The sequence below is a fragment of the Carcharodon carcharias genome, chromosome 28 (genome assembly GCF_017639515.1).
Source record: "Carcharodon carcharias isolate sCarCar2 chromosome 28, sCarCar2.pri, whole genome shotgun sequence".
Classification (NCBI taxonomy): domain Eukaryota; kingdom Metazoa; phylum Chordata; class Chondrichthyes; order Lamniformes; family Lamnidae; genus Carcharodon; species Carcharodon carcharias.
In genome coordinates this window covers 21,889,610-21,915,826 of record NC_054494.1, presented here as the reverse complement: position 1 = coordinate 21,915,826, position 26,217 = coordinate 21,889,610, and the positions used below count along the sequence as shown (strand labels likewise).

Genomic DNA, 26,217 nt, shown 5'->3' with positions numbered 1-26,217 from the left:
ACTCACCATGTGTGGAAGTTACAGATGTAAGTCCATGCTGTATAAACACATGTTTCTCAACCTAACAAGAAATGTATATGATAGTAATGCTGAATCTTAAAAGACAAACTCATATTACCAATGCAGGTTTGATCAACATTTCATTTTTAGTTGCTTGTTTGAACTGCATGGGAAGAGTACTTGTGGAAGAGGTGTAATTTTTCCAAGAGGTCCTCACTGGATCTGTTTCATGCCTTCAGGCTGCTGACAGAACAGGATAGATATGGCCTGGGAACGGTCATCCGCTTGCCGCTTTCTCACCAGTCATTATAGAGAGTATAGTGGGGAAAAAACCTTTCCATTGACCAGTGCTGCCTCCTGTTAGGTTAATAGTGCTAATAAGGTTCACACAAGAATTGACAGTTTTCAGATTGGCATGCCTTAAAAAGAGCCACAGATGTAGGCATTTCATGTTAGCATCCTCAGGTCAATGCTATTGCAGTCAGCTGCCTAGTAAAGCTCCTTCCATTCCAATATCAGAAGAGGATCCCCCCATCTGAGTAACATTTCTATTTCCCATACCAGCCACTTTTGTGTGAAACAAGGATGAAACCTTTAGGAGGTCTGTGTGTGAACTTGTGCCCTTTACAAATTGGGCCATGATTACCTAAATCCATCTTACTGGGAATCCTTATCACTAAACAGAGGCATAAATAATGTTTCTAGAGAAGTAGATTTTATGTCAAAAGGCATTGTACTTAACTAATTTGTCACCTAGTTCTCAAACTTTGTACATAATATTTAAATGCATGTAGTATTCTTTTTTGATGTTACTGATTTAAAAGTTTGTAGTAATTCAAGTTTAAATCTGGAACTGCAGCAGATTTTTAACATGTAAAAGTATATAGAAAATATCTTTACATAGATTTTCTATTGTGAAAATTATAAATGGATGTTTATCAGAGGCAGTGATATATCTAGCAACTTTAGGAATTGGAACATATTTCCAATGTGTAACATCTTCTGTTACACTTGAGCTAAATTCCACTTGTGTGCCCCTTAGTATCAATATTTGAAATACTCTTTAAAAGATGATATTATGCATAAAAACATTTTTTTGTTATTGGATGTGGACCGCGCTGGCAAGGCAACATATATTGCCCATCTCTATTTATTGCTCAAGAGGTCAGTAAAGAGTCTGAGTGGATTTAATGCGCAATAAGAATAATGCTCAGAAATACTATTTTTGAATATATAGATTGTCTTAATTGCCTGGTGTCCATATCTTTGGTAACAGTATGGCTACGAAAGAAATCTTTCGTTAATGCACAAATGAAAGAAAAATACTAATAGATATAGAAAATCCAGCTGTTCCCACAAAAATGGAAGTATGCTTGCATAAAATCATGCAGTTAACACAAGCATCTGAGCATTTGATATCTATATGAAGCCCATGCAGTCATCCATAAAATGAATATATGTCATGACATTAAATTATTTTGCAAAGCTGCGATTTGTGCCTGGATTGCTCCATATTTTCCTAATTCTCTATAAGCTTGAAAACTTGCCCAAAATATGAATCTTGCAGCAGGATTACAGAAAATCATCATGTATGTGTAATCTTTTCAGTCAGTTTACCCCAGATAGGGAATCTTTAAATAAATCCATACATACCAATAAATGTTTTAAGGTATTGAGGAAAGCTTGCTTTGCATTCTATCTAATTGACATATAAAGAGCTAGAAAGAAAACGATGAGCTTTGGCTGACTCCCCCCTTCTCCCTGCCCCAAGACAAGAGAAGGTGCAGTTAAATGTAGTACCCTATTCCATCCACAATTAAGGTCATTAACTTGGCACAGATCAGTAATCAAACATACGAACCAACTGAGGTCTCTTCTTAACCACGACACCATGCAGTGTTTTTACGCTGTCCACCCCTCAAGCGCATACTACTTTAGTTTTCCTTATTCTTGTGAAATTGCCATTGTGGATAAGCCATGTGACAAATAACAAAGTAGATTGTTTTCAGCTAATTCTGGTAACTGAGTGGACTGAACAAGTTGCTTCAGACTCTACTTGAATAAATTATGCAAATGAAATGTTAAACAGTTTGTGTGTCTACTTATTTATTTTTATCTTACTTTATATGTGCAGAGGAAAGTTAAAGCAATCATTTTCGATAACCTATTAGAAAATTGAAACGATTTATGGTCGGGGCTTCAAGTCTTGTCTTTGTTCTGACAATCCAGCAAAAGCTCCACCTTGTTGCATGCTATCTGGTTATAAACGCTGAATATTGCATGAGTCTTCATTAATAAATAAACTTACTTTACATCAAAGTCTCAAGGACTTCACATTCTATTAATTATCTCTGAATTATTGTAGCTATTATGTAGCAACAGCTATTATGTGCCCGTGCACCCCACAAACAAGCATGAGCTTTGTAACTAGTACATTTGTGTTTTTTCTGGTAGCATTCTCTGAGAGAAAAATGTTGATAAAACCACATGGTGAACTCCCTGCTTTTCCACAAAGTGCCCTGGTATCTTTGCTATTCACCTGAACCATGAGGAGAGGTAGACTTCATTTAACAACAACATGCTTTTATGTAACGCTAATGACATAGAAGACAAAATCCCATAACATCAGAAAAAAATGAAATCTAAGCCAAACACTTGGTAAAAGAGGTGAGTTTTAAGGAGGGACTTTGAGGAGAGCATGGTAGATGTATTGAGACTTGGCAGGGAATTCAAGTATGGGACCTAGACAGCTGAAAAAATGGCAATCAATGTTGGCATTTGAAGCGATGGGGATGTCTGCAAAAGACCAGAGTTAGCATGACAAGAGTTCGTGTGGGAGTGCAGTGGGTGGTGGGAGGAAATTTTAGGGCTGGAGGAAGTTACAAGCAAGAAACGCGAAGCTGTGGAAGGATTTCAGCACACGGATGAAAATTTTAACCAAGGCATTGGAATGACACTCGTCTTGGGGTTAAATTGGATGCCACAGCTGGGAATACTCTAATTCTGAGACCTACATGGAGGGAACAGAATCTGTGGCCACGGTACGAAGAGGGTGGCTTCAGCCCTCCCAATGTTTAACCGGAGAAAATTGCAGCTTCTCGAGGACTGAATGTTGGACCACCAGTTGGCAACGCATGAAATAAACGAGTAGAACTGGGTTTCATTAGCATATATATGTAAGGTATCATGGAACTTATACTACTGGAGGCCTGAATTAATGATACAGAGACATGAATTCTAATTTAAATTTAATACATTAATTAAAATCTGGAATAAAACTCTATTATCGGTAATGGTGACCATGAAACTACTGGATTGTCAAAAAATCTATCTGGTTCATAAACTTCTTGGGGAAGGAAATCCTCCATCCTTACCCAGTCTGGTCTATATGTGACTCCAGACCCAGGGCAATGTGGTTGACTTTTAACTTTCCTCTGAAATAGTCTAGCAAATCATCATAATATTCAAGCTGGCAGCTTACCATCACATTCTCTGACAATTAGCGATGACCAGTAAATGCTAGCCCTACCAGTGACACTCTCATCTCGTGTCTAATCAAAAAAATGTGGAAGCTAACCACGTCTTCTGACTAAACTTTGATAGGTATGAGTGAAACCAAGCAAAAGCAGTCCTATAGAGCTGGACAATGAAGAAGAGGCATTGGAGGAGGAGGATGCAGTCAACCAAGTGAAGGGTGCAGAGAGTTTGAGAAGCATGAGAAATGGGTAGCATACGCAGTACGAAGGATGTAATTTGTGCTTTCGATTAGGGCCATTTCAATGATGTGGCAGAGGCAGAAACCTGATCGGAAAAATGAGCACATGTTTGGGAGGTGACTGGAGAAGAAAGGCAGGCTGGAGGTGGGACGACAGTTTGCAAGGACAAGAGAGTGTGTTTTTGAGGTCAGTGGTGGAGTAAAACTGAACTAGACTAACTGAAGTCAAATTAATTCGAGTTTGGTTATTTGGTGCTCATGCCAATTCTGCTTCACACTGGTTGTTGTATAGCTTTAGTGATGTGAAGCTTTTTTTAAAAAAATATTAAAGTTTAAGAAATTCCCAAGAACTCTGTTAATTTTCATGGAGGCAAAGAGCCCTCGAATAGTTAAAATGTCACCAGTGTTGCTACTTGGTTGGTATTAGTAACACTTTTGCAGTGCCCTCCTTTCTGTCACTGTCCCATCCTCCTCTTCCTGCTTGAAAGTGATGCATAGCTGCTGGATCTCACTGCTTTAGACCAGGTCTCAGTGTCAAACTTGTATTTGAGTATAAAGGTGGTACTTAATATTAAAAATAAACCTGGGAGGCATTTTGTCCCAACAGGTACCTGAACCCAAAGCTTGGTAGACAAAAACACAGAAAAAGAATTTGAGAGGCTTTTAGTAAGAAAAAAACAAAGCTCTTTTTGTTATGAAAAGATGACTAAACAAATCACTGTCCCAATGAATTCTCAAATCACAGATTCGCTAATCAGGACTTTTTAATCTCTCATGTCCAAGTTTCTCGGTTTCCACATTGATATTTTGCAGCCAGTTGAGAAAGGTTCAGGCTGTCTATTCTTGGCAGCAGGCAAGATTCGTTCTTGTGTAATCTAGCTTATTGGTCCGAATGTGTAAATCTCTTGGGAAGCTTGTCATGTCCTCAGCAATTATAGCCTTTAAGCAGGTTAGTTATGCAGATTTTTTTTTTTAAAAACGTGTTGCATATTTTTTCCTCCATTATGTACTGTCTGTCTCCTGCCTATGCCATTCCATCAACGGTAGTTGTATGGAATCTCAGAAGAGCCTCCTGGTGATTCTTACTTCTAGAGATGGAGGAGAAAACGTGTGGCTCTGTTCACTACCTCTCTGCAACTGTTTAGAGTCAAAGACTTGCCTCACGGGATTCGAAGCTGAATACTTACCACTCATTATATACTTTATTTGCTATCACACTTAGTATGATCAATACCAATGATGCATTTTAACTTAGGGATCTTTCTTGTACACCATGGTCTGTAGTTTTTGATCAGTTAAGTACATGGAATGTGTACATTATTTGTTTGAAGAAAAAGTCTTTTGGAGAAGCATTTATTAATGTGATAATTTGACTTATTTCAGTATTGCATAGAGATATTTTCCTTTTGATTAGACCTCTTTTGAAATCATTCTATTTATTTTTGCTTGAACATGATGTGGAGATTAGGAAACTTGGGCTAGATTTAATAAAGCAACTAACTAGCTACGTTTTCTGCATCTGGTTTAGAAAGCAACAGTTTTCATTTCCATAGCACTTTTCACCTCGGAAAACCTCAAGGTCTAATAAAAGGAAAATGGATGCTGAGCTAAAGAGAGAGATGAGGAACGGTGATCAAGAGGTTAATCAAGGATGGATTTTAAGAGCAATCCTTCTCCTCCTCAAAGATTGAGAGCGAGATTGACATGTTTAGGAAGTACTTCCAGAGTGTGAGGCTAATGCATTTGGAGGCCTGGCCATCTATTGGGGTGGAAAGAAGGGATTGCCATAAGATGCTGGAGTTTAATGATAAGGACAAGTTTGGGATAGGCTGTAGGAGTGGAAGAGTTTATGAAGATAGGAAAAAGAGCAATCAAAAAGTGATTTAAACACCAAGGTGAGCTTTTTAAAATCTGAAGCAGTGTGAGGACAGAGAACTTAATGTCTGTCTGTTAGCATAAATTTGATGGGTAAATGGGACTTGGTGTAGGACAGGTTAAAGGCAGACTTAGCTGAAGTTCAGAGGGTGGGACATAGGTAGTCTGTCAGTAGAGCATAAAAATAATCAAGTCAGGATGAAAAAGGAATGCATGTTGATTTTAAGAATAAATGGGCTGAGATAGGGGCTGCGGTTGCATTATGTTACAGATTTGGAAGTTTATGTTATGGAGGTTGGGTATGTCAAAGTTTCTAACAGTCTGGTTTAGACTGACACAGTGATCAGACAGGATTGGAGTTGATGTAAGGGTACAGAATTTGTGGTTGGCGCCAAAGACAATGGCCTCGGTTTTCTAACTGTTTAGCTGTCTGATTTACAGCTCATCCTAGATATTAACATCAGACAAGCAGTCCAAATTTATGCCAGATTTTACAATCATCATTTAGCATTTAATAACCTTAATGTTCAGTTATTTAAATCAGATGAAACATAGTAATAATCTACAAGTTGATTTTTTTTTAAAGCATGGCTACCTTTCACTAATAGTTGGAATAAGTAGTCTTTGAATCACTTGCACACATTTATAATTTGATAACAAACTCAGAAGCCAAACATAATTGAACATGGAGTACAATATAAATTTCCATTTTAGCTAATATTTTATTGAACTTCTTGTAACTAGTAAAGGAAACTTAAACCAACCAGGATTACAAATGCTCTGGAAATGCATAATGCTGTGTGGATTCTCTGCCCTCTTTTTCAAGAGTTGCTAATTCTTGCCGGGGATCAGCTCCATAGCTGTTTGCAACATTCCCTAGATGTTCCCGGTGTCTCTTGTTCATGTGTGAACTTGCTTTGTGAATGTTAGCCAGTTGAGTTTAAGACGCATTACAGCTAGGGACAATCATGTCATTCACACACTTCTAAATTGGAAACAGTCAAGAAAATGATATTTTCTGATTCTCCTGCTCCCATTCCCATGAATGTTGTGACCAATTACATCACCCCTACTATTAGCTGTACTGAGATGAACTAGTTTAGCACCAACCAAGGATTGAACTGCATTTTCTTGGGGGGAGGGGGATGTAATCTAAAGCCCCAGGCTAATGCTCTGGGACATGGGTTCAGATCCCACCATGGCAGCTGGTGGAATTTAAATTCAATTAATAAATCTCGAATTCTGAAGCTAGTCCCAGTAATGGTGACCATGACAACTATCAGCGATTGTTGTAAAAACCCATCTGGTTCACTAATGTCCTTTAGGGAAGGAAATCTGCCGTCCTTGCCCAGTCTGGCCTACATGTGATTCTAGACCCACAGCAATGCCCATTGAAATGGTCTAGCAAGCCACTCAGTTCAAGAGCAATTACGGATGGACAATGATGCCCACTTCCCATGAAAATTTTTTTTTTTAATTATTTGAAGTGTGACAAAGCATGCTCAGAAGCTCAACTTGGTTGATCTGTTGTGCATATGTATATATCAAAAGATTTTTATGAAACAAATTTTCATGACAAGCAGTCAGCAATTTCCCAAATCCCATTAGGTTCATTCCCTTTGTGGAATTCTGATGCCATGATATTAAGTTAGTGTATGCAAATAGTACAGTAAAACAGTGATGAGGTCTATAGTAGGGTGAGAATAAGACTAAGATTTTTTTAACCTTACTGTTACCCTGAGCAGGTTTGAATGCTTGCCCAAAATTAAGGGCCTCTAAAGCTGTCTTCATATCCTTATGCTTGATGCAGCTGTCAGTATAAAATGGATCTGAAAGGTTTGTATTTATTTGGAATATTATCTTAAGCTTCTTTAGCTGTCTCTTTCGATATTATTTGCAAAGAATATTTGGATTAAAGGATACACTTGAAAAGTAATTGAAATGAGAGCTGCCTAGTGCATCATTACACACATTAAAATTTAGTTCCCCTGGTTGGGCATTTATTTCTATTTCAAGATGATTGTAAAGCTAAGAACTGTGATTATCTGTTGCTCTTAAGTGTTTCACAGTACTAGTCCTGATTAACAAATCAAATTGGAGTGTATTATAAAATATGAAAGGTTGAGTTCAAAGAGTTGATATTTTGAGCAAACAATAAAGAACAGTAAGGATGAACATAGAAATGTCAGTGTGCCAGAATTTTCGCAACATAAATTTTTTTTGAAGTTCTGCAATATTAGAACAACTTCAAGAAAATGACCAGACTTTTGAACTTATCTACAGTTATATCAATTCTACGAATTAAAAAAAAGCAAATGCAATGATTCAGGGGCAGGGACCCCAGGGACATGAAAGGTGGTGATCAGGATGTTCTTTTAATGTGGGATTGGATGGTGCGCCACTGCTTCAATCTTTAGTTCTCTGCACAGTGTATGAAAAACAGGTGGTTTGCAATGCAATTTGTGTGGAATAATTAAAAGATCACAAGGGGACTCTAGTCCTCTTATGGCATGATTTGCAGTGGGTTGGGGGAAGGGAAGCGAGGAGGCTGTGATGGAAATTAGAGTGAGCCCTCAATTTTTTAAGTTTCTGTCATTTTTAAAATTTCCTCTTCAAAATTATTTGTGTTTTAAAAGAGGAACACTGTGCAGACTACAGAATCATCAGTATCATACTCTGGTTGAAATTTCAAATCACTAAATCTTTGTAGTGGAAAAAGTCTTATTTTTAAAGTTAATCAAAGGATGAAGAACAATCAAACATATATGCCACATGAAGTCTCAGAAGTCAGAAAATTAAGTTTGAGAACATTACTGCTGAGAATGCAAACAATTGAGCAATGCTACACACTTGCACACACTAACGTAATGCCTTGGACAATCTTGAGCAATGACTTAATAAAAATATATTTTTATGGAGGCCTCTTTTAAAATTATCTCAAGATGTGCTTAACCTTTTAAATGTGATCATGTCCATTGACTCCAGCCTTTCAAAGTTCTCATCAAAGTTTCTGGTTCACTTATAATTGTTGAATACTATAATGACAAAAACTTCTCATTCCTGTGCGTTATTAGAAAAAAGCTGCTTTATTTTCTGTAATGCTAAAGAATTAATACGATGCAATGACTTAAAAATGGATTGATGTTCATGAGGAATGTACAGATCCTCCCAGTTTGCTTGTAACAAACTGTAGCTTCACCAGTTGTTGCTTGAACTTTGAACCATTGTGTCACCCACAAAAAGGGAAAACAACAAAGCTTAAAGAAAGCCAGACTCTGCAACTGATACGTGGCTCTTCGCTTAATGGTTGCTTAAGTATGTGATTCACAATGCTCAGTACTTTCGTCTACTCATCTATATCTACCATTTGGCAGAAAATGAGCAGTGAGGACCACAATTTATCATAATTTCAAAATGCCATTTAAGGATTAGGGAGGAAGATGAAGGGAAAGATTAAGCAGATACAATTTGTCACCTTACATCTTTGATGCACCTGAACCGTATGCTGCATCAGCAATGTCATCAGATGATACATTTTGTAGACAAAAAATTATTCCCTAAACATAATTTCACCCAGTCAAACATAAACTATGGTATAATATAACCTGAGGAACTAAATATTTATCATAAATACTTTGCTTAGTCTTCATAAACAGCTCTCCTTTGATTCCAAATTTCCTGAATGACATCATGTGGCTAAAGCATCACCTGTTCACTTCAGATAGCTTTGGACTCTGACCTCACCATTTTTTGATCATTTTTCTTAATTTCAATAGTCTGCTCAAATGGTATGAAAAATAACTTCCAAAATCAATTATGTAATTATTTCCATGAAACAGGTGCCTATGTCCATGTTGTTGACAAAAATTACTTGCACCATGTGCTTTCCCCATTCATTTGTGGCCTAGGTTGCTAATTATAAATTATTTCACATTTAAATCAGACTGCCAAATTGCTAGGTAAAATTGGTTTGCCATTGCTAATCTCTTGCTATGAAGCCAGTTGCCTGTTTTGAATCTGAAGGATTATTGTGGAGCCAAAACTTCACGTAACTCCTAATTATATTAAATGGCCTGGATTTTCCAGTCAGCAGCCAAAGAACAATGCTGCTTGTTCACTTCACTAACAGTTGCCCATGAAGTTTTGTCTGGCTTTCAAGTGCAGTCTTTAATATGGCATCCGTTCCAACGTGGCACTCTCTACAGTGCATTTGTGGCATCTGTGAGCAGGGCAAGAAACAGCTCAGCTCTTCAACTAATCACATTGAAGAATCCAAACTGAGACATTCAGTCCAAATCAGGAAGTATAAAGCAGGAAACAAAGATTTAAATGATCTACAGAAAGCAAAAAAAAATAGGGAAATACAGATGGAATTAAGCAAGAGGAATAAAAGGGACAGATAAAAAAGTCAAACCAATTTTTAAAAAATCTTTTAACACTAATTTTCTTCTGAAGAAATGAGACTCCACAGTTGTAAAATTAATTTTTCATGGCTGGAGAAGTTGGACGGAAGCAATTATCATTATTACACTTTTAAAAATGCATTTGCTCCTGAACATCCCAGTCTTAACTTTTTCAGGCATCTTTACTGGGAGCTAGTGGGCAAGTACAGCAAGTTCATGCCATTGCAGTCATTTCAATTTCAGGTCTCTCAGCAAGGACTGCAATAGCACACGCTGTGGAGGAGTGGAGTATCCCTGACAGATGCCAGAAGCTGCTGGCTGATTTACCCCATAATAATGGTGAGTTCTAATCGCCTCACTATTATTATTAGCACAAAATCTGGGTCATTTATAATAAGATAATTGGAGAACCTATTCCAAGCAATCAAATCAAATATTTTCAAAATAAGAAACAATGGGAATTCAGTGGATATGATCATATTATCATTTATAATGAACAGTACTGCTCCTTAGAATTAGCAAATTAGAATCACTACAGCCATTCGCAAGTTGAATTGATAACCTAGAAGGCCACCAATTGTAATTCTCCCCTCAATTCCTCTGCTCTTGTTGGGTGAACTGGAATAGCTCTGAAATTGACCACCAGATGGCGTGCATCCTGGCCTCTCAGAAGGTTGCAAATAGTAGGCCTCGTTTCCAGATATTCCACTGCTTTGCGAATGGAGCCAGTTAAGCAGAATGGTGAAATGTATCAAGTGAGATTCGGAGGGAAGAGAAAGAATTCTTAGCAGTGCCCCTACTTGTTTGACTATGGGCATTTTGAACTAGATTTTGTGATTAATTTCAAATTCACCAAGCACTTTGAAGCAGATACCATTGTTTTCAATACATTACTGTTAGTTTAACTCGGGCATCTGCAGTAGTTTGCTTTTGCACAGGTATGAATCATTTCTCTTGGTTACGAGCAATATCGATTATTGGTTCAATGTTCTAATCAAGGAGGTTATTTTCATTCAATTATTTTGGCTTCTGAAGTTAAAGAAAAATTGCGGTGGTGGGGCAGAGATGCAGCAGTTTAGTAACTCTACTCTGAATGCTCACCTGTAAAATCTGGATCTTGCAGCTATTAAAAGTTGCTATGTTAATGGATAAACAGTTTAGCCTGTTTGTACTGGCCAATGCTAATGTATACTTTGCTTCTGTCTACTTCACCCTTTTCAAAGTGTGAACCAGAATGTTGAAGTAAGTGTCAGTGAGTTGTCCTGGCACTCTGAAATCTCCTGTGCTACATAAACTGTGCACAGCATTTGGAGCCTTGGGCATTATCACAAAAAATTAAGAGAAATTCACATTTGGGTTTGACACAGTTGTACTGCAAGTGCAATTTCAGGCCATGCCTACATGTTGGAGAAAATGAGGGTTGGAGTGCTTTTGGCAGAGATTGTATGCACAAGCAAGCTCAGAAAACCTTTCAGAACAAGATCTCTTGAAACTTGATGATTGACAGTTGAATTGATTGCCATAAATATAAATAACAAACTATAATGTTGTAGATATATTTTGCTATGTTAATTTCCTGGCTGGCTGTTCTGAAAGTGTGCCCCATTTTGGCTAAAACATGTCTTTGGAACTGATTTTTCTGTAACTTGACAAAGCCGAAAGCTCAGGATTACATGATAACATATATTACATATAAATATATGTATAAAATTTCCAGGAGGCTTGCATGCATTCAAATGCAACCAAAGAAAACCATCCCCTGGCTTATTGATTCAAATAACCAAGAGAACAGCACTTTTCAAAATGGTCTGTTAAAATTAGAACATATTATTTTCAGTACTACAGCCCACAATTGTTTTATAAATGCCTCAGGCTTTCACAAATGAAACATCAGTACTAAAGTAGGCAGTCAAACCAGATTATCTTGTTAAAAATTTTGTGTTACAAAATTTACAGCTATGACAGTTTCTTTGTGCTGCTTGTAGAATGTAAATTCACTTTACTGTTAATCCAACTTCTACAGACTTGCTTTTAATTAATGTATTTTGTTATCCATTGTAAGTGAAATTGGAACATAAATGTAATAATACTCTTGAGTTCTTAAAGTTAGCAGGTTGTTAATAGAGATATTCTTGATAATATAGTATTATTTGGTTTCTCCAATGCAGTTTTTCTAGCAATTTTTACACTTCTGCAAAATAATGTATGATCTTCTGGCGGAAAGGAAATCTGCCATATGTTATTCCTTTGAACCTCGCTCTATTTTATCATCTAAAATTCCTCGCAGGAGTTGATCTAATTAAGATTGTATATGATCTGTTATCTTGCCTGACAGCTTCCATACCTCACCCTACTGCAATAAAGACTGAATGTAAGAACTTTCCAGTAATTCAGATTATGTTCCCTAGCTGAATTTACATCTGTATCGAGTTATCATATTTAGAAAATAAATAATTCAGAATTGATTTAGTGATACGTGATGGAAGTGCCCTCTACCTGCTGGTTGTAAGAAACTATGTAACATAGGTGTGGACAATCTTGACCACATTTCCAATTGAGCATGGGTTGTAATTAGCCCACATTGAGAATCAGAGAGGCCATAACTTGGCTAGTATAGAAAATGTCAAACTTTTGGTGTTGACAACCTGCTGTTGAAGTTGAGGCACATTGTCAGGCAGATCTTTTAGGTGCTGACACTGGATGCCTGAGATGGAAAGTGATTTTTTCCCTCAGAACACAAGTAACAAGCTACTGGTCCAGAACAACAATGTAATTGAACGTTAATCTTAGATTTTCATAAGAACATTAGAAATAGAAGCAGGTGTAGGCCATCCAGCTCTTCGAACTTGTTCCGCCATTCAGTGAGATCATGGCTGATCTTTTATTTCAACACTGTTTTCCTGCACAATCCCCATATCCCTTGATGTTTTTAATATATAGGAATCTATCGACCTCAGTCTTGAACATGCTGAATGACTGAGTCTCCACAGCCCTCTAAACCAAAGAATTCCAAGGATTCACCACGCTCTGAATGAAGAAATTCCTCCCCATCTCAGTCCTAAATGGCCTACCTCTTATTTTGAGACTTGGTCCTCTGGTTCTCGATCCCCCAGCTAAGGGAAACATCATTCCTGCATCTATCCTGTTGAGCACTATAAGAATTTTGTATGTTTGAATGAGATCGCCTCTCGTTCTTTTAAACTTCACAGTACATTTGGGTAAAAGTTGTAAAATTGCCTCAGCATGCCTAGTTTTTTCTGTTTTATTTTGATAAATACTGTGGCCACCAACACAAAATCTAAACAGCCACTTTATGTTTGCTTACAGTTTTTGTCACTTTTACATATTTTACCTAATTTTATAAATCATAAGTATCGAATGAGAAAAGACCATTCTGTTCATCATACTCCTTTCCTGCATACACCGGACAGAATTTAGCCTTTCGTGGTGTCTGCTCAGTACAAACCTCAAAATCTAAAGCTTGTTGAAATTTCTCCTTGTACCTAAAGGTAATCAAGCAAAATTCCTGAGTATTAAACCAACTGTAAAGCCACAAAAGTGCATTTGCATTCTAAGGTGGCTTGTGTAATTGAAAAAAAAATGCATACTGTTGGAGCAAAAATTTCCGGGATCTTCCCTCACTACTTTATGTAATTAAGGGCTGTTTTGAATATGCTTTGGTATTCTTGCTAAAATGGAGCCATTCAGTCATACTGGTGCTCTTCTCCCCACCCCCACCTCAGCAGTTTAGGCTGGCACTTTTCTGTTCTTGGTTTAGGCTGGAACCTTTCTCATTACCCCATTTCACACTTTCATTGTTCTCCCTTCTTTTTCCTCATCTTTCTCCTCCAATTAGCAGAATCAGCCTTTCTTATTTACCCTTTACTCCTGACTCCCACTCGAGGACGCTGCTCCAAGGAATGTGACGGTTAGATTGCCTGGTCAGTATCAGGCAGACACTGGGAGAGGCAAGTCAGTAGTGATCTATATATGGATGGACTTTTGATAGAGTAATGGTGGTGGAAAACTTAGAATTTACAACATAGCTGGATGCCACAATGGAGGATGGGTCTATACACTTTCGAGATGGATGAACTAATGTGGACTGAGTGGCTTTCCTCATCTGGATTTAGCTTATGATCTTAACCATTTAAAACTTATCAACAGATAATTATATGTTTAAAGGAATTAGCAAAGGCCTGAACTTATGCTTGACATCATAAAAACATAAATAGGAACTGGAGTAGACCATTCGGCCCCTTAAGCCTGCTCTGCCATTCAATAAGATCATGGCTGCTCTGCTTATGTTTCAAATTCCACATTCCCATCTACCCTGATAACCTTGATTCCCTTGCCTAACAAGAATCTATCTACCACTGCCTTAAAAATATTCAGTGACCCCGTCTTCTGAGGCAAAGAGTTACAAAGTCGCACAACCCTTTGAGAGAAAAAAATTCTCCTCATCTCTGTTCTAAAAGAGTGACCACTAATTTTAAAATAGCGCCCCCTAGTTCTGGATTTACCCACAGGAGGAAACATCCTTTCCACATCCACTTTGTCAATACTGTTCAGGATCTTGTATACTTCTATCAAATTACCCCTTGCTCTTCGAAACTCCAGTGGAAACAAGCCCAGTCTGTCCAATTTTTCCTCATAAGACAACCCACTCATTCCAGGTGTCAATCTAGTAAACCTCCTCTGATCCATCTCCAATGCATTTACATCATTCCTTAAATAGGGAGACCAAAACCGCACACAGTGTTCGAGGTCTCACCAATGTCCTGTATAACTGAAGCATAACATCCTTACTTTTATGTTTAATTCCTCTTGTAATAAAGGATAGCATTCCATTAGCCTTCTTAATTACTTGCTGTACCTGCATACTAACTTTTTGTGACTCATTCTATATGTTCACGACTGTTGGTGTGCCTGCACATGCACATGCTTACTGGTGGTGGTTATGCAGAGTCATGCTTAGGCTCGACAGTTTTTTACTCATGCTCCCTAGTTTTGTAACCAAAAACTAAGTAATGTGATTACTTGCTATATCCATTTCTATTATTATTTCTTAAGACCTAATTCATAACTCTACTTCACAATGAGGTCAGATTTTGAATCCCTGCAACTTAGAAGCATTAGCCCAAGAATGAAGTCTGCTTTTCTCCAAAAGATCAATGCTTTTTTGAAGAGACAGTGCTCAAAACTGCACGTGATATACTAAGAGTGATCTTGCCTATGTATAGTACAGGGTTAAAATAATCTGCTTTAATTTATGATCAGTTCTTTTCTATGACTCTTACTTCAGATCCTTTTCACTTTTTTCTTTCTTCCCCTTTTTTATGTGTAATTTCTGATAGAAGCAGCCTGAATACATTTGTTTAAGGAACACAGAATGAGCAAGCAAAGCCTTGGTTTGATTCTAGGCCTATCAGTAATTCTTGCTGGGGTGAGTAGGACTTCCACATAAGGTTTCACAACATTTGAACTTGAGCAACCGGCAAGGTATGTTTATTGGAATGTTATGTCAAGTGAGTCTTCAGTGTGGGAGGAATCTACTCTCATTGCAAAATTAGGTTGTGTAAGACTTAGATGTATTTTGGGCTGCTGGCATGCTCAGAATGACTGAAGCTTAGAGCATTGGTTATTTGTTAACATGAGGAGCTTTCTATATATTGGTAGGGTAAAACAGAACAATAATATGACATTGCATACACCATCAGAAAAATAATGTTGAATGGTATACCTAGCTAAAAAAAGAGAGGAAACAACTTAAGTAAAGTTAACAGAATCAAAGTAAATTACAATCCCATAATTGGAATTGCAATTAAGTACATCTTTGCATAATAGCAAATATTTAATCATGGTTAACATTTAGAACTATTTGTAAGGAATGGAGGAAAGAAAAATTATTGCAGGCCAGTGGTCAGTGGAAGATTGAATATTCTTTAAAGCAAGTACTGAGGGCTGCTGGTAATCAGAAAGCATGTTTATTTTAGCATGATGTAGTTGCTATTTTGCTGTTTTTTTAATGGTTTTATGGCTTTCAGACTGTTCCATAAGTACAGCCTGTTCTTTATGATTTAAGGTCATTTATTAGTGTTCTGGATGCATAATGTTAGGAAATTTTATTTGATGGGAAGAAGTGTGAGAATGAAGTGCCACATTTACAGGTCTGTCAGCTTCATAAATCTACCACTTCCACGCCAAATTCTGCAATTTCCATTTCAGGACTTTTTTTCTGAAAAGCTTGTATCTAATATTTTGCTGCAATGATGTTGCATTTTATCTTGTATAAATATAGTATCTTTAACATGTAGTATCTTTAACATAGAAAAATATCCTCAGGCACTTCACAGAGGGATAATAAAAAAAATGGACACAGAGACAATGAATGAGGCATTACAAAGGGTGACTAAAAACCTGGTCAAAAAAGTGGATTTTTGGAAGGGACTTAAAGGATCAGAAAGAGGTGGAGAGACCAAGGGGCCTTAATTCTTATAGAACTTGTCCAACATTCAGTACCCGGTTGGCACAAATTTCCTCCCAAGTAAATATTGGGAAGGCCAAAGCCATTGTCTTCAAACTCCATTTCCTAGTCACTGACTCAATCTGTCTCTCCCTGGGAAATGTCAGAAGTTTAACCAGACTGTTCACAACCTTTGTGTCATATTTGACTTCAATATGAGCTTCTGACCACATATCTATGCGATGACGAAGACCGTCAATTTCCACCACCACAGTATCACTTACCTTCACCCTTGTCTCAGCGTATCTGTTGCTACAACCCTCATCCATGCCTTTGTTACCCCTAGACCTGACTGTTCCAATGCATGTCTGGCCGGCCTCCTACTTTCTCCTCTCTCTAAACTTAAGGCCATCCAGACTCTACTGCCCGTATCTTAACTCTCATCAAGTCTTGTTCACTCATCACAGCTCTGCTCGCTGATCTACGTTTGCACCCAGCTAAGAAATACCTTGATTTTAAAATTTTAATCCTTGTTTTCAAATCTCTCCATGGCCTCTGCTCCCCATATTTCTGTATTTTTTTCCAATCTTACAACCCTTTGAGATATCAGCACTCCTCTAATTCTGACCTCGAGCATTTCCAGATTTTAATTGCTGCACCATTGGCAGCAGTGCTTTCAGCTGCCAAAGCCATAAACTCTGGAATTCTTTCCCTAAATCTCTCAGCCGTTTTTTCCCTCCTTCAAGGCGTTCCTTAAAATCTGTCTGATTGACCCAAATTTTAGTCATCTGCCCAAATATTGTTTGACAGCATTCCGGTGAAGCAATATTTTACTAAATTAAAGGCACTATATAAGTACAAGCTGTTTTTGTAGGGAGAGAATTTAAGCATAGGGCCTAGGAGCCTGAAAGCCTGGCTCCTAGTGAGGCAAAGGGATGGAAGATGCACAAGAGACCCAAATAAGAGTAATACACTTTTCAAGGAGGTTGTTTAGTTTGTGACAGAGACAGATGGTTAAGGCATTGAAGGGATTTAAGCAAGAGCAAAAACTTTGAATTTGAGTCATTTGGGATTGGGGTCCCCATATTAATCAGCAAGGATAGGGGTAATCTGGCTGATGCACATGAGCATATGATCAGCAGTGTTTTAAATGAGCTAAAGTTTACAGAGGGTGAAACATTGGAGGCCAGCTAGGAAAGCATTGGAATAGTTAACATCTCTGTGGAAGAAAAATATTGGCTTTATGCAAAGTTAAATCTGTATAAGTTGCAAGAAGATCCTCCTCATCATGTATTTTTTCTTCCATCTCTGATTGTCCTTTTTGGTGATTATATTCTGCTATTAAGGAATTATCACTATAAATTATAATTATAAACCATATTCCAGAAACCATTGGGGATAATAGTGCGAAGTTACGGTTGAAGCAGTTACGAAGTGCATGTTGACCAGTTTAAAGCCCAAGTATTGACCTTGGGCAAGAGGCTGGAAAGGGGGATAAACTATTTCCAATGCAATTTCTAAGAGAGCTTTGTAGACTACGGCATTACTGTCAAGATATGGCTATTTTGATAGCGATAAAATGATCCTCTTAGTAGGAAAGAGAAACCTTAGTACTGAAACCTGTGGAGAAGGGGTATAAATGTATGTGTCATTGGAAGAAAGAAAAATGGCAAAAGAGAGATACGCATTCAGTATCCTCAGTCTCTGGGATTTCTTTGATGAATTCATTGTCAAAGCTGAATTTTTGAAGATGCTTGTCTGTCAAGGCCCATCATGGAGTGTTTCCATGCAGGACCATATAGGCCATCATAAAGACAAGCTTTTCAAATATTTGAGTTATTTGCAATATCTTAACATATATATTCTGTTATTAAACATTGTTTAACTTATTTATTGTTCACAAGTTTATCCAAAAAAAGGAGGAAAGCAGTTTAGCTTAAGAATAGAGATGTGACCACATGCTGCTTGTGTTAAATTGTTTGTGTCAGGTCAGTAATGCAAGTTAAAAGCATTGGATTCCCAAGTGTCCACTTGCACTTATACTTGAACTTTCTTTGGGGTATGCATGCTTTGTTAGTCCTACTCTTATTGACTTGCTTTCCACACATGAAACGGCTCCAGTAGATTAACTAAGTGATGGCACTGATTACACATGTAGTTGGAAGTCTCCCAACAGAGAACAATTAGATGACAGGAGATAATTTTGTAGGTTGTTCTTGTCAATTATACAACCTGGAATGAGACTTTTGAGATATTAATGATTTCATAATTCCCTCGAATATGTGGAAACAAAAATGTTTCCAACTATGTTTCCACCTGTGTCGGTTTTTAGTTGGTAAAGAATTTTGATTAAAAAAATGGTTACATCAGAGAGCTGTAGTCTCGTGACGTGGAGAATTATTTTTATATTTTAGTGAGTGGGAAGCACAGCTTTATTGTGGCATGATGCAGTGTCATTAAAATGAGTTCATCCTATTTGCTCTAGGGCTAATTTTGTTTTTGATCACAATAGATCCCTGCTTTTTTTATTTGACACTCTTCTACACACTGGCTTTAGTCTTCTTGCTAGATAACCTATTTTAACCATATAACTTTTGATTTGTGGAATGTCTAACTTACTTATCTTGTGATAATTTTCACTTTGCAATTAGATATAATTGATTGACTAAAGAAAAAAGTTACATTTTGTATCAGCTTAACAACCTGAATTAATATAAGTAGCAGTACTTTAAATTGAAAATACTATAAAAATGACAGGCAGAAAAATAAATTGGAAAACCAATGATTAAATTGTCAGGTATGTCATGCAGAGAAAAAGAGATTGCCGTTAGTCGTGCTAATAGTCGCAGAACAAATTTGTCAGCAATAAATGGATTAAAAAGAGGTTTCAGCTGATCTGTTATAAATTTATAATTATTCATGATTTCCTGGTAGATTATTTTTAACCATTGATTTAAGGACTGACAACTGCTGAGTAAATGACAGGAATTTGTTGTCTGAGCTGTTCTATTATGCTAATCTTCCAGTCAGTTACATAAATATGAGATTAGCCATAATGAATCCTCAAACTATTGTAAATATAATATTCATCAAAAGGGTTTTAATATTGTTGTAGACAAATACAACCCAAGTGTGCTACAAGGATGAGACGATCATTGTGGTGGCATAGCAGAGCTGCAGTGATATCTTATCCAGGTGCCATATAATTTACAATACATTTGTTGAAACAACTTCATAATGCATGGCAAGGGGTCTTTTAGCATTTTTAGTAGCATGCTGAATCAAAAGCCATGTACTTTGCTGTATAGAAAAAAATTGGTGAGCAATCAAACAAAGCTCAATTGTGCACATTGAAAGCTTTATATATTCAAATTTGTAGCATCTAAATGGCAGTAATTACTAAGGCTTTGATTACCCGATTTCCTTTGCAGTGTTGAAAATATTAATTTGCCACTTGTAGACAATTGTCAACAATCAAAAATGAGAGAAAATCAGGTGCTAAAGATCATGGGAATTTTTTCTCATTTTGCAAGAAACTGTTAATGAAGCATAATTATTGAACTGCATACCCAAGATGATTCAGAAACCTAGAATGAGAACCAAGCAAATGTCGTGTTCTTCTGTGGGAGAGATACAATTTTGATACAAAATCATGTGTTACATCATATCAACAAATCTAGGAGCTGGTTCACTCCAGGCTGTTGTAGAAAATTTCTGATAGCAATCAGCTGTGTGTTCTTATAAGTAGGTTGACAGTATCGCTTGAACTACATCTGTGTGTACAAGATCTCAACACGACAAACTGAGGAAATGGACTTTAAGCATTAGCATATAGATGATACACTCTTGGGAATGGTGAATTACTTAGTTTGTTCTATGAGTGAACTGTGAAGGTCGTCTTCATGCAGGAATAAACTAGATATTTCAGTATTCCCCATTGAATATGTTGATGGATTATTTGTACTGGATTGTTTTGGAACTCTGTTCATGTGTCACCAGCTACATCATTTCCTTTATGACTGAAGCATTCATGTTTGTCAGAGAGGAACAGAAACTATACACATCACAATTTCTGCCACTGCTGTAGAGTTAATTTTAAAAAGCTGTAATCCAAACCAGACCAAAACACCTCCTGTGAGTTAGCACTGCATTTCCACCCTTCAATATATTTCCTGTTTTCTTTAATACTTTTTCTGTCTTAAGACTGTTCTCACTGTTCCATCCACTTCTAGCTGCCATTGTTCCTTCTGTGGTTTCTGGCTCCTGTCTTTTTACACACACAATTCCATTGCCAATGTTCTACTGTCATAAGTATGCACACACTAGCATTCCTTCAGTACACCAATCCTTCGTTTATTTTGCCCTGCCTTGCTCATATGACTGCCCCTTGATTGCTACCATGGTTTCATTGGAACAATGTAAATCAGTTCTGAAAGAGACCTTTTTTATGCTTCTCACAAATCCAATCACCAGCTAGCATCTTTTAATCCTGATGGTTTAACTTCAATCCTTAATCTATTGACATTTTGGATCTCACTATAGCCCCCTGACTTGAACAGAAACTCTGAGAGCTCCACCATTGCTAGCATTGAAATACCCTGTAGCTTTAAAATAATTCAGCTTTTCAGTGGTCATCATCATCCTGAAAGTTAATAAAATTCCAAATGGAAAGTAATACAGTAAGTTGCATTTTATGCCACATTTTAAAGCTCCATTTACAAGTATTTTGAAATACTGTTATTGAAGTTTGGAAGGGCTACTGGTGATTCAGGAAATGCCACTTCACAAAGTGGAGAAACAATTGTTTTATTGATGAATGGTGGTAATTTCACTGAATTGTGTTGATGAGGTGCTAGAGGAAACATATCAGTGCATCACTACTTGTATTTGAGGCCATGTGAGTTCCAAGGATATGTGAGGAAAATGGGTCTTTCAGAATAGCACAAGGGAATTCCACTGTCCACTTTAGCTGTTTATATTACATAATAGTAATATAATGTTAGTTTTATTTGAAATTCAGTCCCCATATGGGAATTAATTAAATCTGAGTAAATTTAAACATAAACCTTTGGAAGGCCTGTACTGAATGCAGTTAATGGTTACGCTATAATCTTGCCTTTGTTGTCCCAGGTTTCATTTGTGTTTGTTGAAAGCAAATTTAAGCTAATTTTCATGGCCATTTCATGCTGCTATTACACATTGGCTAAGACTGTGGTATTTTCTACTAATAGAGTGCTGCCATCAGTCCAAAAAGACATTCTGTCTATCAAGTATTTGAGTAACATCTTGTAAGAATTTCAATGCCAGATGCATAGGCCATACGTCCCAGTGATTGGCTGATCGAATCAACCAGCACATTCTTTCAGTTGTTCATAATAGGCAGAGTACAAACTATAATCAACCAGTCTACGCTTGCAAAACGCAAAATAAAATGTCTACTCTTGGATGCAATTCCACGATTGGGTAGCACTTGCTGAACATCCAGAGAGCACTAATAGCTACACTAACAACCAATTTAAGATAATCAGTCGCGTTTGTAATGTGGCTCATATATGCTTGCTAGAAGCGACATACATTCATATGCCGGGACCCATTCTCTGCAAACAAAAGGAATATGTTCAAGCCTTGCACCTTTTTTGAATTTCCTGGGAGCTTGGGGAGCCTATAATTCCATGTTGCTTTCTTTATAGCAATGCTTCAGCCAGTCAGTTGAGTTGCCAACCAATAGCATAAATGGCTGTGATCGTTCGAAATTTGGCATTCTTGCATTTGTTCTGATGAGTGCAAGACAAAAAGCTTCAGAAGCGTGTCTCCCTTTTCAGCAAAATTTCAATTAGCTTTTCAAGTACTTTAGAAAATTGTTTTTTAATGTAAAATGTGGGAAAATCAATTTGGATTGCATTTAATCTGTATGTTAGTATAAACAGAGCTGAAGAGGTGCTGTTTTACATACACATTAAGATAAGATTGACAACCTAGTGTAAACTGGCAAAGATCCAGTGAGTAATGTTAGAAGTGTGTAGAAATTGAGGAAGCATATCTCAAAAACATTTTGCTGTTGAAAATTATTCAACTCATGGAACATCCAGTACAGAGACGTCAGCTAAAAGACACAGCATTCAATAATGAACAGCATTATTTTACATTTAAATTTATTGGCTTTAAAAAGATTTTCACCAGCTCTCAGCTTTGTGTGGAGAGGTACCAAGTGAAGATCTGGCATTCTCTAGTTGTGGGGGTGCAAATCAGAGATTGAATCTCAGGATTTTTCTCAAAATCCTTTTGGCTGGCCAGGGTCACAGTGCTGGAAGGGAGTACATAAATTTCAACTGGAGTCGATATATAGCACAATAAAATCAAGTTGAGAGGCTTTAACTTTATGAATAAAATTGGGAAAAACAATTGTACATATTCCAGAAAAAAACTCTGATATTTATTTAACATATTTTATGACCTTGGGACAATCCAAACAGTGTCATGACCATTGAATTTCTTTCGAAATCTAATTGCTGTTAAGTTGGCAAATGTGACCGCAAATTTGGACACAGTCCTACAAATAATGACTGTTACTTTTTTTTAGTGGTGTTGGTTGAGTGATAAATATTCTTTTAATGTTGTCGTGGGGGTCTTTTATGTCCACCTGAATAAGGAGAAAGGGTTGACTAATGCATCTGAAAGATGACATTTGCAACACTGCAGCACTTTGACAGTTTTGCACTGAGTGTTGGTCTAGATTGTACTCATGACCTGGAGTAAGCACAACCCTCTGACTCCAAGGCGAGCATTCTGCCATTGAGCTACTCTGTTAGGATTTGAACTCAGGTCTCTGGATTACCAAAACTACTATGCTGCCATACCTTCAATGTATTTTTATGAATGAAATCGTCTGGCATTCAAACACTAAGTATACATGTACAGAGCTCTTCTTTCTTCTATCTGGTGCAGAGAAGGCAATATCTTTTGTGCAGCCTGTTCACATAGCTCTCAATAGAGTAACAATTCAAACAATTCCTGCAGTGCAACTACACTGGAGCATATATTTAGAATGGCATGCATTTGGGTTGTTGCAGAATTGTAAATATAGTGCACATATTTCAAAAGCATTCTTGTTACCTTCAGCTATTTTTTAAATTAAAGCCAATATGGATATTAATTACTGGAATAAATAGATCACTGAATTGTCCCTTGGCTGTATCTTTAGTTTAAAAATTGTGATGAAAGATGTAGAGCAGTACTGTTAAGTACGTGTTATTGTACTTAAAATTGATCTGAATATATTACTTTTCTATTAGAATATTTTTTGTCTTAATATCAAAACAATGGCCCGGATTTTCTTCTCACTGATGAAGAAATGGCTTTTGTCATTCACCTCGCATACAGTTGCCTACAGACTTTGCATGGGCTTGTCAGCTGAGATTTCTGTTACGGCATCAGTATGAGTATGGTGCTCTCATTGGGCATCTTTGGCACCTGTGACCAAGGAAACCAACACAGAAGTTCTTAAACCTCTTGAAGAATTGTGTATCACAGTATAAACCATAAAATAGAAAACCAGAAATATAAATTAAATTTAAATAGTGTACAGAAAGCAAAATAATGATTTGGAAACACAGATGACATTAAGAGATAGAATTGAAAGACAGATATTTTTAAAGTTTTTTTTAAAAATCTAACATCTGAGGTAATGATTCTCCACATTTGTAAAATTTATTTTTTTCAGGGCCAGAGAGGTTGTTCGGCAGTTGTTGGATTTCTGCATTTAAGTGTACCTGTGTGAATACCAGACATTGTTAGATTTATCCTCTAATAATGGCTGATAACCTTGCCATTATTATTATGACAGAAAAATTCAGACTAATAGTGTTAAAATGTAATTACATTGATATTCAATTTATTAAGTATCTGATATCACTTACTGCATTCATGAGTTTCTTGCATCAAAGCTGTGATATTTGAAATAGATTCACCTACAGCTAGTAACATTGTGCATCTTTTGTCCCCTTCTAGGGATTCTTTATTACAGTGTCAGCAGAATCCATTCTGAAAGTGGCAAATCACGTTTCTGAAAACAATAAAATCTTGGGTCTTAATCTATCGGCCCCATTCATCTCACAGTTTTTTAAGGAGGACCTGATGAAAATTATCCCCTACGTTGATATCCTGTTTGGAAATGAGACGGTTTGTGTCTTTTTTTTTAATAAATGCACTCAATTTATGTAATAGTACTGGTTAACTGGTAAGTCATTAACAACAAATAGTCATGCCTTCTTTACCAATTTCACACTGAGTTGGACTGTTATGTGGTCAGAACAAGAGCAACTTGCATTTATATGGCATCTTTAACATAGATGTTTCATGACACTTGACTGGTATGGTTTTATGTACTTGCACTTACACTTTGCGAATTATCAATTTGAGTCCTATGGTTTTTTTCTTTTCATACATGTGCTTCGATTGTGTATGTGCTCCAATCATTAGTTTTTTTCTTCCAAGACATTTTGCCTCAAATATATCCATGTTAAATTAAATTGTATCCGCCTGTTCCACTAATTGTTTTCCTAATGTCATTTGCAGTCATTTTGGTGTTTGCCAAAATTTTCTGTCCATCAAATAAACTTCTACCTATCTTGTTTTATTTTTCTACTGTACTATACCCATGAATTTTTTGTTACACGCCTTTTGTAAAACTGATCAAAAGCCTTCTGAAAATCTATGTAAACCACCAATACTGCAGTCTGTTTCTGTTCCTTTATTAAAACAGCAAGCAAAACATACCTCAAGTCAGTTAGACCAAAGGTTAATTTACTATGCTAGGTACATGTAACTGATGTACTTATTAAAATTTGTCATCACATTCATTAGCAAAATGGCAACATTACACTGTTTTATTTTCATTTTGTATTGATAATTTATAACCATTGTGTTCAACAACTTGGGGTTTTGCTAGGTTATGGTGCAGTAATATTATGAGACATTTTATGTTGAAGCTTTTCATCTCGCACTCATCAGGACAAGTCACAAGGAAATACTAATGTCAAGGGAAGCAACATATTTATACTGTAAGAGAAGAGAGTGCTGATTGGCAAGGGCACTCTGGTAGAGGCATTACCATGGTGACTGTATCAGTTGATGGTGACTGACAGTTTGAAATTTAAATCAGGCAACTTGACTCTAGTCAATACATTGCCCTGGGGAATGACCCAGTGAATGGCTGTCACTTATTTTGTTTAGCTGAAACAGATGCAATGTGTGCACATGTTCTTTCTGTCAGACAGAACACTTCTTATTTATTATAATTACTTAAAAATCTCAAATATATCGAACAATATTTCATGAAGCATTAATGCCTTAGTCATTGGCACATTTCCTGAGCTATTGCACAATTGAAAGGAAATTAAAATAAATTCACTCTTGATCATTTAGATCTTAATACACTAAATTCTTATGATTGTCAGTTTCAGTTCGATGACCATAAGAGTGTTGATAAGCATACGCTGGCAGTAACAGGATTTGAATCCAGTTTAATGCAGTGTTGAGGAATATTTAAACTGAATACTTTAGTGATAAAATTGCTGTGAAATAATAAACTGTCACTGTTAACATTAGCTGCTGCTTCAGTTTTGTGGGGACCTCGATTTCATTGACAATTAGATGGTGATGCATAGTCTTGCTATCTGACTTATGACAAGAAAATGGTATACGTATGTATGAAAGTCTTTTGCAAAATGTGGCAATGTGAAGGAGATGACAATTAATAG

At 36.8% G+C, this 26,217-nt stretch overlaps 1 protein-coding gene across 3 annotated transcripts in view; it reads left to right on the top strand.

Moving 5' to 3' along the window:
* The window catches only part of LOC121270828 (adenosine kinase-like), a 227,159-nt gene that overhangs the window by 150,050 nt on the left and 50,892 nt on the right, over positions 1–26,217 (top strand). For all 3 annotated transcript variants that reach the window (XM_041176305.1, XM_041176304.1, XM_041176306.1), the window contains exon 7: positions 24,467–24,637. In XM_041176305.1, coding sequence (XP_041032239.1) covers positions 24,467–24,637 — 171 coding nt within the window. The remainder of the gene's footprint in view (positions 1–24,466; positions 24,638–26,217) is intronic.